General features: G+C 49.0%; 1 protein-coding gene across 1 annotated transcript in view; it reads right to left on the reverse strand.

Moving 5' to 3' along the window:
• Positions 1-11,104, reverse strand: part of LOC131207916 (nitric oxide synthase) — a 49,369-nt gene extending 38,265 nt beyond the window's left edge. Inside the window, exon 1 of the mRNA XM_058200552.1 lies at positions 10,469-11,104. Within this exon, the coding sequence (XP_058056535.1) occupies positions 10,469-11,104 (636 nt within the window). The remainder of the gene's footprint in view (positions 1-10,468) is intronic.
• Between the last annotated feature and the right edge of the window lie 613 nt (positions 11,105-11,717).

The raw sequence follows: 11,717 nt of genomic DNA on the forward strand, positions 1-11,717 counted from the left end.
GTAAAATAAACGCAGCGCTTTGATAACTAAAATTCGAGTGTTACCTAGCTTTGGTTGGCTTTAATATCCTGAATCAACATGATTCCTTCATCGCTGTACACTGTCACCGCGTTCGTTTGCGAATTAAACGCTTTCCGGTAACCTCTTCAGCACTGCAAAGAGATGTCCTTCTACGTTCATTCGTTATGAATAATATTTAGGCCGGAAGTGTACACTTGATTAGCATTTGAAAGAAAACTTGTTTGCGTTGAAGTAGCCGGGATTTCAAACGGTGATGATAGCGTGGCGATAAAAAAGAATGCCTCAAGAGTCCCGGAAACGCGAATCAACAAATCAATCTAAATTGGGCCGTTCGCTGTGGGCGAAATTTGAAATCAGATCTTTTAAATCCGCTAAAGGTGACGTTTGCGAGCCAACCCTCAAGATAAGGACCTTAAAATTGGCCTTAAATTAAGAAGCCCGTCAAAAACAGACTAAGTTTCAGTTGTAAAATAGATCTTTCCTAAGCACAAGAACTTCAACCTATTGTTCTGAATCCTTGAGGCTCAGCAGCACTTAAGCGGCCTTTCAATAACTTTATTGATTTCATACCGCGAAAGCTCGACCACAAACCGAAGCACAGTAATCCTCTGCCGAAACCTTCCGAGAATACTAATTGACCTCAACCCCAGCGGTTTGGCAAAAATCGCAAATACCATAGCACGGGCCGTCGCATTGGCCGTGATTCTTGATGCTCCGAGCGAAAACGTTAAACGTGCCCGGTGCTCACGAGACGATCGAAACGCGGGAGCCTCGCCGGAAGCCCGCTGCCTTCCGGAGTGCCATTCGGGAGCCTTCGGAAGACATTAAACCCAATTTAACAGAATTAAAACCACTTGGTTTCCCGAATCCACTCCGCAGACACGGTACCGCGTTGTAACACGCTTTCGATGCTCCTTGCCGGCTCCTTGTCGGAAGCTCTAAATTCAAAGCCCTGCGGCGGCGGTAGATTGGGGCCAAATTTGTGTAACCACTTGACTAGACGTCCGTCCAGGATCGATTCGAAAATGAAGATAAAATAATAGGTTCCCGCACTTTGCCCAGCGTCGGCCTCGTTCTTCTCATTGTCAGTGTTTCGGGGGTGAAAAGGATGTGTCCCGCGGGAGAAGGGTCCTTGATGGTGAAAATGGCACTCCCAATGGGAGTGTTTTTACCGTTAACAAATCCGCCCGACACCGGCACGGCAGGGCCCCGTCGCGTGGAGCCAGATAATAAAAATATCATTTTCCACTGCCAGAAGATGATTTAACAGTCGTTTTATGCAGAAGCTTACAGAATCAGGCTCGGTTCTCGGTGTGGCACCGCCGTAAATTGGAAAAGTCGGTCGCCCCGCATGTCGGTTCTGGGTGGCTTCGACGGATAACAGTAGGGCCTTTAAGCACGAGTTGAATGGCAACCGAAACTTGGCGAGCAAAATGACGAAAATTTAACCAAAAACAACGAACGAAATAAAAAAAATTAATTCTTTCCCATTCTTTCGCAGCATGGCAGCTGTCGCTAGACACTTTATCAGGGTGAAGAAATCTAATTTTTAGCCACGAAGCGACTGGTGCCGGCTCTCTCTCTCTCTCTGCATTTTCTTCCCATAACAGATAACAGCATTCGCAGGTCGGATGCAAATTGTGCGAAGAAATCGCGGTTCCCGTGAAACCTTTGAAGATACAAAACAGGCCGACGGTGCAGGGAAGCAAACAAAACCTGTCTGCTTACCATCGGACCATGGCACAATGTCTCCAAAGATAGCAAAGTAAAGCCCGCGGTTCCCGGTTAATTCTATCGCTAGGTTTTTTGGGCCTTCTTCACTGCACAGTATACATTAAAGCAAGGCAGTCGAGAATCCAAGAATGTGTTTCAAAATGTTATATCTACCCTTGGTGCCCGTTCAACCGAGGTTCTGTTGTGATAGGATCGTCCGGCCGCCGTTGGCCAATTAGCTGCAGCTCAGATCAGCTTTCCGTGCTGTAGCTTGGCCGCATGTTACGAACATTATTTCCGAAAGGCTTAAAGCTATTACAAACTTTACATCTACCGGATTCGTATCAAGTGAATCATCTTACTATTAGTCAGCTTCAGTCTGAACACGTTTTCGCATGCAATGGGGATGGTAAACTTTACACGGGCTTCCTTAACCGAAGCTGGGATACTGGCACCACGACGGCCGGTATTTCTCCGGGGAACGAAATAATGAGTCCTGTGTATGATGAATATTTGATTACCCCGTGCTTGCGCGCATAGCAAATGATCCTTATTATCACCCTGCGGCCGACTGACGAGAAGTGGTCAAGATGGTCTCGTCTTATCTTTCAAGTCATGCCCAGGCAGCGCTCAGCAGCACCTGATGCCTGATGGGCCAACCGGACGGTAGACCAGCTAGCGTAAAGTTTACCGGCTAGATTGAGTGTAGCCAAGTATTGAAATTAAATTTAGCTTGCCAGCTTTTCGTGCCGAATCATGGGTTGAACCTTCCTTAAAGCAAAGTTAAATCTTACACTCTTCGTCGACGGTGCTGTGTCATTCCGTTTCGAGCAAGAGGACGTTCTAACGTTTCACTCGTTCGTCCTAACAACACCATGACCTAACTGAACGCCGCTGCCATCGCCATCGCCCTGGCACCGGTCAATTTTCCAATCCAGGATGGTGGATTGGAAAATTGGTGCCACAAAATGAGCTCCTGAAGCAATAAATTATTTGCTTGATTTACTCAACTTTCTTTTTCTCATGCAAACCCGCTATTCAAGAACCACTCTCCGCGCTAAGCCGCGGTGTTAAACAGCGAGCCGTAGGGGAGCGATCCGCGTTTGATGTGGGGAAAGACTCGAAAACTCTCAGTCACCCGCATAAATACTTGGTAAAACCACCCGGGGCCAAAGCATCGATAAGTCCGTGTCCTAGGGGTATGGCACCATCGCTGGAGCTTTTTTCAAAAACGGCCAAAGTGGGAGATTACCATTGCCGGGTCGGGTGTTTGCTTTTTCGTAAGTGAAAGTGTGGCAGAATAATTGAATCACACGGAAAACATGTGCCAACCGTGGCTGGGAAGTTTCACGAACCGAGCGCAACCTTATCCCTGGCCAAAATCAAACAAATCCCTTCCGGGGGTGTAATTTCGGCTCTGCGTATTTCACTTTAACGATCAACAGTCTTTTGTTTTTTTCTGCTCTTTGGCGCTAATCCAAAGAGTCTTCGGTACGCGAAACGCAAAAGTGCTCACTCCGCGAGATGCCGGCGAAGCAATCGAAAGCGTATGGTAATTGGCCAACAAGTACAATCTCATTAAATTCCAGTCCATTTTCGTGCAGCCTTTCTGAGAGGGGGGAACCACCGATGGATTGGCACCGGCAGGTCTGGCATCGCTCGATTAACCGTTCGGTTAATGTGTAAATCCACTGAATGCTAAGAAGCTCGCAACCTCACGATTGAATTAACGAAGCTGTCAAGGGTGAATGGTGTTTTCCGTTTCCTTATTTGCATTCCCAGGCAGTGTGCGGCAAAGGCAAAGGAACCGAAAAGGAACGAGGCGAGGTGAGGACTTTTTCGCACGCGTACAGTGGCCGGAAGCAGGCGAAGGAAACATAACACTTCTGCAACGGCTAAGAAGGTGTCGGTCGAATGGATTTCAATATCTATTAGCAAAAAACGGCTTTGCAAATCCTTTTGCCCTAACGGTACTGAAAGCTTGTTAAAGCTTCCGTTTTATTTCGCTTACTTTTCCGACTAGTTCGCGGTGAAAACAATCTTCACTTTAAAGCCCGTCCTCTTAAAGTGTGAACACATGTTTTCAAAGTTCATTTATTTGCACAAATATTTGCCATCGCTGGGAGGAAACCAATGGCAGATCGCCGGGTTTATTGATTTGATCCAATTTATTTACCGACAGCCAACGAAACCTGTTTCGGGCCACCATCAGCGATTCGTTCGATTGTTAGTCATGTGTTTACGCATTTACAAAGGCATTCAGGCATCGGGTTCCATCGTTTCATGTCAGCTTAGCCGCAAAACCGTAGACCATCCGTTTCGCACAAGAGCCCATGCAGAAATGAACCACTTTACCGAACGTTCCCGGAACCCGGTTGGGCATGCTGCTTGTGGCGTGGCACCAGGCGAAGCCAATCTCTCGCAAGGACGATAATAACAATGGTGAAAAAATGTTCACACCGGTCCTTAGTAAGCCATCATCTATTGCGAGTGAGCTCACCCCGGCTCACGCTGGAAGGCAAAGATTATCGATAACGGAAGTAAACGGTGGCTTCGGGAAGATAAAAATAAATTTACTCCTATTGCGCGCTCTGCCCGTTCGTCCGCACTTCCGGCACTTCCGGCTCGAGAAGCAGGACAACCCTTGGGGCACCGCGTGTACGTATTTTGTAGATTCTATGAACGGTGCGCCGGCACGACACGACACGGCCGAAGAAGAACGGAAGTTCAACGTGCACGATAAGTTCTCACTTATCTCGAGACTTCCGTGCGATCGACGACAGCCATCTGCACGTCACTCCTCGGTGTCGCCCCGGGTCTGGTGTGAAAAATTAGGTAATCTTACGTCCCGGTTTCTGATTTGGCACGTAAACAAGTTAATAGAACGGGAGCCGTCATCCGTCATCTTCTCATGGGCCACGGCAGGAACTCTTTTTCGCTCTCGTCTCTCGGGGAGTCAAGCGCGCCTCCCGGGACTGCGTCAGCGGACCGGATGAGGATGATTGCATTGATAGCCGTGCCGGGGAAGAAACTGACAATCAGCAAGTTAATTCGCATCGCAACGGAGACGTCGAGTAGCGAGTGTTTCATGGGGCAGAGCACTTCCGCCAGGACCACAGCGGCAGGATCAAAAACAAAATGTACTTAAAGTGAAGAAAGATAACTCCCAAGGGCCAGCACGGGTCAGCGGATCGCTGCCTTGCTGTTCCGTGTAAGAACCCATCGCTGGCCGAACCGCGATGCTGGAAATGAAGAACCATCCGTGACTGGATTGCAATAATAAGCGTCCTCGGGTTCGCGTTCACAATGCGGACGAGGAAAATCATTAACTTCCTTCGCCATCACCTGAGAAGACTTAATCACCCAGCCACAGATCTCAACGGACCCGTGCTAAGACGGATCTTCCGCTAAGAAGGGTCCATTTTGCTACATTTCCATCGCTACAGTAGCAACTCGAAAAGGTATCATCGCTTTTCCATTGTTATTTTACTTAATATCTCTCCATCTTTGAGGCCGGCCACTTTGACGAGATAATTGTACAAACTGGCCCAATAATCCGATTTCATCCCAACAACTACGCCACGAGCCATCGGTGGTCCATCTGGCCCGTGGTATGCAAACAATTCCCATCATTGTTGGTACGAAACATTTGTCTGATTGATTGGCGTAAGCGATTGCGGCCAGCAACTTTTGCTCGAGACAAACCGTCCGGAAGGCATTTAACTTTCTGTTCTCCGAATCTGCTCTCTCTTGCCTTGGCCACAATCGGATGCAGTGTCGTCTTTCTTGTTGCCGAGATGCAAAAGTATGTTTCTTCAGCATTTTCCACGACCGGTACCGGGAAAAACTGTTGCAGATCGAATCGATCGTGCCATTTACGATGGTACCGGCAAACGGGTAACCGTAATTGGTAATAAAGTTGCTTCATAAAATCGATTATATTGGTCTCCCACACCCGGACCGGGCAGGCTTCCAGCCGATTGGGAAGATTTACTTTCGAAAGGGTTTTACTGCCATAGAATGCAATAAAATCATTTACGGAATACTTTTCTGAAAAAAAAAGTTGTACATATGGGCCTCGTTTGGGGAACGACTTTCTCGTAACTCATGAAATATGTTGGAACTTTCTTCTCTGGCAACCGTAGCCCAACGGCGTATCCTTTTCATTGATGGATAGATCTTTTGGGCAGTTTTAAGTAGCTCACTGTCGTACGTTAGCACCGAACCGGTAATCCCCATTGTGTGCTTTTGAAGAGCTTCATTAGTGAAGGGACTCTCTCTTCAAAGCACCAATTTATGGTATCCTTTATCGAGTTCGGGCACAAGCTACGGGTACGGCCACCGAGCCAATGTTACTGTCTGTTCGAAGAAGGCTCGGTCAGCTCAACCATCCGGATCGTAGTCAATATTAATGTGTGCCAATGGGTTCCCGTTAGCAGAACTTCTCAAGTTTTAAAGGCGGAACAACAGAATGCCATAATCCTTGAATCAATACCATCGTGGCTCGGTTCAAGGCGGCCCTAGTGGCTGTTGCTTTCGGTTTATGGTTGAGCTTTAATTGAATCGCGGTCCGTTCGGAATGGAAGCTTTAGAACAACACCGCCGTGAGAATAGAAAATCCACCCATTAAAATGGCAACCCACCGTGCTGCTTGCTGTTGTTTTGCCATAATCAAACAATAATATTTCCCGAACAGCAGCCGGGCTGCGGAGTTGGAATTCACCGCCAGCGAGCACGGACGGTGCTAGAAAAACGACACTTATTTTGCGACCCCGTGCTTGCCGTCCATTGGCGCTGACTATCGTTAAAAATGCCATAAAAATGGAAATGTTATATTCGCTCTCATTACCGACCGCAAAAGGGCGATGGTTGTATTTGACGGAATGTTGGCCAGCCGCCTGCACGTAACGGAAGGAACGTACTTCGTACCTGAACCACCGTTAAGTGCTGACTGTGAGCAACATGAAACTGTCAGTGCAAAAATTAGGATTCATATCACATTACATCATCGTATGCGGGAGGAAAAAAGCTCCCCTCAGAGACACTCATACGGGCCGACCGTCCAACGAAAATATGTCTGCCAAGCGGCACCCAGGATGGGCGAAGGATCGGCCGCGTTGTCGTTCGGCCGGAGCCATACCTACACAGCCACACGTAGAGCCTTGCCGGTGTATGGTTGGATGAAGAGGAAGTTGATTACTACCGCTTCGCGTAACAGCTCCGGAGTCCCGGTGTCCTGAGACGGACCCCACTGCCCTTAAAGAGAACTGTCTGCAGTGAGTGTGCGTGCGTGTGTATGTGTGATGCCGGGGCAGCCAAAGGACTCCCACACGGGACTTGGTGTTCCAAAACCTGCCCACCGAGCGGTTCCCTTCCAAGAAGGCACAACCATGCGTCCAGGTGCTCTCCATCAGGAACGACACCACCTTCATCATCGGACGATGACGTCCTCTTGAAAGACTTCTCTCGACTAGCCTCCGATTACCGTACTCTCTGGGCGCGTTCCTGGTTTCACTTGCGTCCTTCCCAAAGCATTCCGGCCCAGGTCTCATGGAGGGCGTTGAGCTCCCGGTAAAAAAAAATGGCTGCGTCCATAAGAAGACCACACGGCCACGGGAACCGAAGATAAAATTATTACGTCAGACACCGAGGCGAAAGGTGTGCGAAATCTTAAAGAGCCCAGTTTTGCCCCAGAATGTGTGCTTGTGTGTATTGGCAGGACTACGGCAAGACTGTCGTTTATGGCACATTGGCACCCGTGGGAAAGTTATAAGGTTGGCCACCTTCCAAGCGCGGCTCCCGCCAGGACGCGGTTGTTTCTCGTTGAATAATGGTCTTACGAGTAGATTATGATGATTATGATGATGATGATGATGCTGATGATAGTGCATAACTGTCACTCTGTGGGCAATGGTCTATTTCTAATGCCCTCAACCGCACTTCAAGCTCGCGGAAACGATGACAGCATCGCGGCAAACTTGAAAGGACGTAAACGTAAACATCGCCGACACGCGATGGGTAAGCGCTTCATTCCTGCCTCATTGTATTAGTGCTGTGGCATTATAAACGAAATGGTTCAAAAATGTCCTGAAACAATGTAGTTTTTAAGCACGGCAATCCATAATGCAGTCTTCGCACCGTCAAACGGAAAGAGCGATTCGAAGGCTCCGCTGGAGCGTCCTGTGTCCTGCAGAGGTGCGAACACCTCGCAAGCACTGCAACGTGAATCCAGTCTACTATGGCAGCCAGGTGGAATGGCACGGTCATAAAAAGTAATTAAACAATGAGAATAAAGCACCATCACTGTCTGCAAGAGGTGGGACTGCAAATTTCCAAAATGCGCCAAGAGATGAGTATTTGTGTGTTCCGGTTGAAGGAAAAATATTTGCACCACCTGCGACTGAGCTCACTGTGAACCGAGAAAGAAACTCCTCACAGAAGACGGTGTCGCAAAAGGGTGGCGAAGAAAGAACGCTCCGAGTGACGAGGTTTCGTAAGGTGTCGAGGGAAGTTAAGATGCAACTCATGTTCGCTTGCACCCCACCTGAAGTGCCATTGTTGATCAGATGTGTTTCCGTGAGGTGTGAGGTCCTGTGTTTTTGCCATTAGGAAAATAGAGCCGGAAAACTCTTGCTTCTACTGCGGCTCAACTTGCCCGCTTTGGAAGTGCATTGGTTGCCAGTTTTTTTTGCCGAATAGGTGGAAGGCATTTTTATTTCAATCATCGGCATGGCTTTCGTATATTAGCATATACAAGCTTTCTTTTTCCGAGGCTGACTCAGAGCAAACTTTTCCCGGCTGTGCTTCATCCTATTCGCCCATTTCTACTTGTTTGTCTCAAACGCTACGAACATAAATCTCAAACGTGACAAAGTTTAGCGAATAAACAAAAAAACATAACAAAGCGGAACACCAATAAATCTGTCTCTCAAAAATTGCAACAGATAACAAGATGATACCAAGATGCCGCGTTCCATGAAATACGTGAGGTAAACCTATTAAACATACAGCTCACCTTACTATGGCTGCATTATACAAAGAAGTACGGTATCCCTTTATCTAAATACTTCTTATTTGGAAAACCATAAATAGTCAAAATTAGGTTTAGGCACAGTAGTAAAACAAATTAAACAAATTAAAATTAGCTCTGTAATGGGTACACCAAAGGTAAATAATTCTTTTAAAATGAGTTGGAGCTCAGCTGCACTCAGAAAACATAATTCTACTTCTGCTGGTGTGGCTCGTAGTGTTTTGGAGTCGTTTATTTCTTTTTCAAATATTTCATATCAATGCCAAACATCAATGCACCTTTCCCTTTATACAAAGCATTTTAAAATGTTGATGCTGCGATGTGATTGGAATGCGGCAAGTAGTTGAGTAATGTCAACAATTTTCTCCACTAAATTGTTTTCCAGTGATTAAAAAAGTTTCCCTGTCAAGGCCCTTAGACCATGCCAGGAGTCGAAGCCACGTTGTGGAAAACCAAAACAACTAAACGCTGGCCATTCCACCATCGACCGGAAGAAGATTGGCGTAATTTCCTCGCATACTGCTCCATGACGCATACTTTAATATTGTTTGTGGTTTTACTCTGTCTTCCACCTTTCTAACCTTCACACTTGTGGCCACCAACCTGCTGCAAACGATTAAAGACACCACAAAGTAGCTACACCGTACCGATCAAACATCCATCCACCGCCACATGTGTTGCGGCGGCACCGGTAGCATATTTTTTGGTCGGAAACGATTATCGCTGCATTAAAGAACGGGGAAAAGGCGGCTAAAGACTAGACTCTTCTGGTGTTCCGTGTCGCACACTTCCACCGTACTCGGTCTGGGAGATGAAGATAAGCTACGAAGTGCCACCATATAGGCCCCGCCAGCTTCTGGCTGATCGGGAGAGAAGAGCAGACCCGTCCCAGGACGAATGCATCGCAAGGGGTTGCTGCCCCTGCTGACGGGGCAGATTATGTTCTGCGCCAGGGCCGTACGTCACCGCAGGAAAGGTCGTCCGGGCGAGACTGATGAGGGAAACGGCGAACTCGGGCCCGGGCGACCCAACGATTGTCAACAAAATCGCAACATTTCCCGGGATCCGCGCGATATGTGATGAGGATTTTCTTTCATCATCCACGTCGCCCGTCGGCGCAAGGACGGGATGCAAAGCGGCGATTAATGTGCACCCGCTACCCGTACGTCGTAGAACTTTCGCTGGGTTCCTCTCTTTCTCTCTCACTCTCGCATGGCAAACCATAAATTTCCATCCACAAACCGCAGTTGTTGCATGTTGCGATGCAGATGCACTGCCGCCAGGCACCAGCTGCTCGGGACTTTCGACATCGACAAAATCGTTCCTGGGTCTTTAGGCGGCGAGCCCGGCATTGCGATGCGCAGCGTCCCCTGCGATGCTCTGCGATGGGCAAACATTACTCAGCGGCATTGTAAATGTAACTCAATAAATGGAAAAATATGTCCGAACGAAGCAAGACCTTCCACAGAACGAACGGCCAACTGGGTGGCCATCGTTCAAGGATGTGGGCAGAATAGTTCCTCAAACAATGCTCTCGGGGAAAACGGGACCACTTTAAATACGAAATGCCAATAATTTTGAGCTCGATGTCCAGCAAACTGAATCCGCTTTCGCGCGGTGGTGGTGGTGTAAATGGTCATGAATCCTGTGATACGCACTTGACCATCGTGCACGAGACAAGTGCCCCATTCGGGCGGTACTTACGTCGGTCGCTTTGCCGTGCATCGTGTCGTACGTTTCCGCCTTGGTGAGGACGCTCTTCAGCTTGATCGGCTTCACGACGGCCGGCATCTTGCCGAGGCCGTCGGCCCCGCGCAGAGCCGGATCATGCTCGCCGTCCGCGCCCAGCAGCGTGTTGCGTATGTCGTGTGACGACTTGCGGTGGATGCGCAGCGAAGCCGGCGAAAGTTCGCGATAGTTCGATCGGCCCGACTCCGGCCCGTTTCCGGCGTGTGGCTGCACCGAGATGCTGCACCGCTTCCGGGACGCGTCGAACGGGCGCCGCTCGTCCCCGCCCGGCACGTGATTCGATTTGTGATGCTCGGCCCCGATGGCCACGGCCGGGATTGGCGGGCTGCCATTGTTTTCGGCCGGCAACTTTCCACCTGTCAGCGAGCCACCGTTCTGACAGTTGCCGTTCGGCTGGCCGAGACCGGCGAGCGGATGGGCGCAACCGTTCGGCGCACCGCAGCTTCCGGTGGCCGTGCTGGCACCAGCGGTCGTGAGGCTCCCCGTCGGGGGCTGCGGTTGCGGTTGCTGCTGCCTGTTGCTGCCGGCCTTGTTCATCAGCGAGGACATCTTCAGGTGCTCGAGCATCGAATTCAGATGGTGCGACATCATGGTCCACACCCTCGGCTCGCCCACGTCACGTCAAGTGTTCTCAGAAGCCACCGTCGCACGACGGGCCCACCACCGACTGTCACCACTTTTTCTTAGTTCCTTACTCCTGACTACCGAACGACAGCCACACACAGTTTTCGTGGCGGTCAGTGACGTGGTACCCGTTCATGCCACTCGCCCCAAATGGATTCCTGAGGACGAATCGAGACCTGTCATCGACTAGTGGGACACCCGCGGAGCTAATTCGGGCAGAGATAGAACGAGTGGCAAACGAAAACGTGCAGATGTTGAGACTTGATTGATGCTCGCCGTCGCCACTACCGAAAACCACCAAAACCGGAACGAGGTAACACCTGGAACGAGAATTACAACGGTATTAGTAGATGCGTGACACGGAATTATGAGGGTAGAGCCAACACGAAGCTGGAACGTTCGGTGTGGGGATGACAAAAGTTTTAAACTGTAATAAGTTCCAATGATCGATGTAATGATGGACCACAACTAATGAAGAACTAATCGTGAAAACGATGAAAAGGTCATGAATGGAAGCATCAATCAATCGAAAATAGTTTGAGAGCAGTGATCGATAGGCATATAAATAGTTTTCTTTTTC

The sequence above is a fragment of the Anopheles bellator genome, chromosome 2 (genome assembly GCF_943735745.2).
Source record: "Anopheles bellator chromosome 2, idAnoBellAS_SP24_06.2, whole genome shotgun sequence".
Taxonomy (NCBI): domain Eukaryota; kingdom Metazoa; phylum Arthropoda; class Insecta; order Diptera; family Culicidae; genus Anopheles; species Anopheles bellator.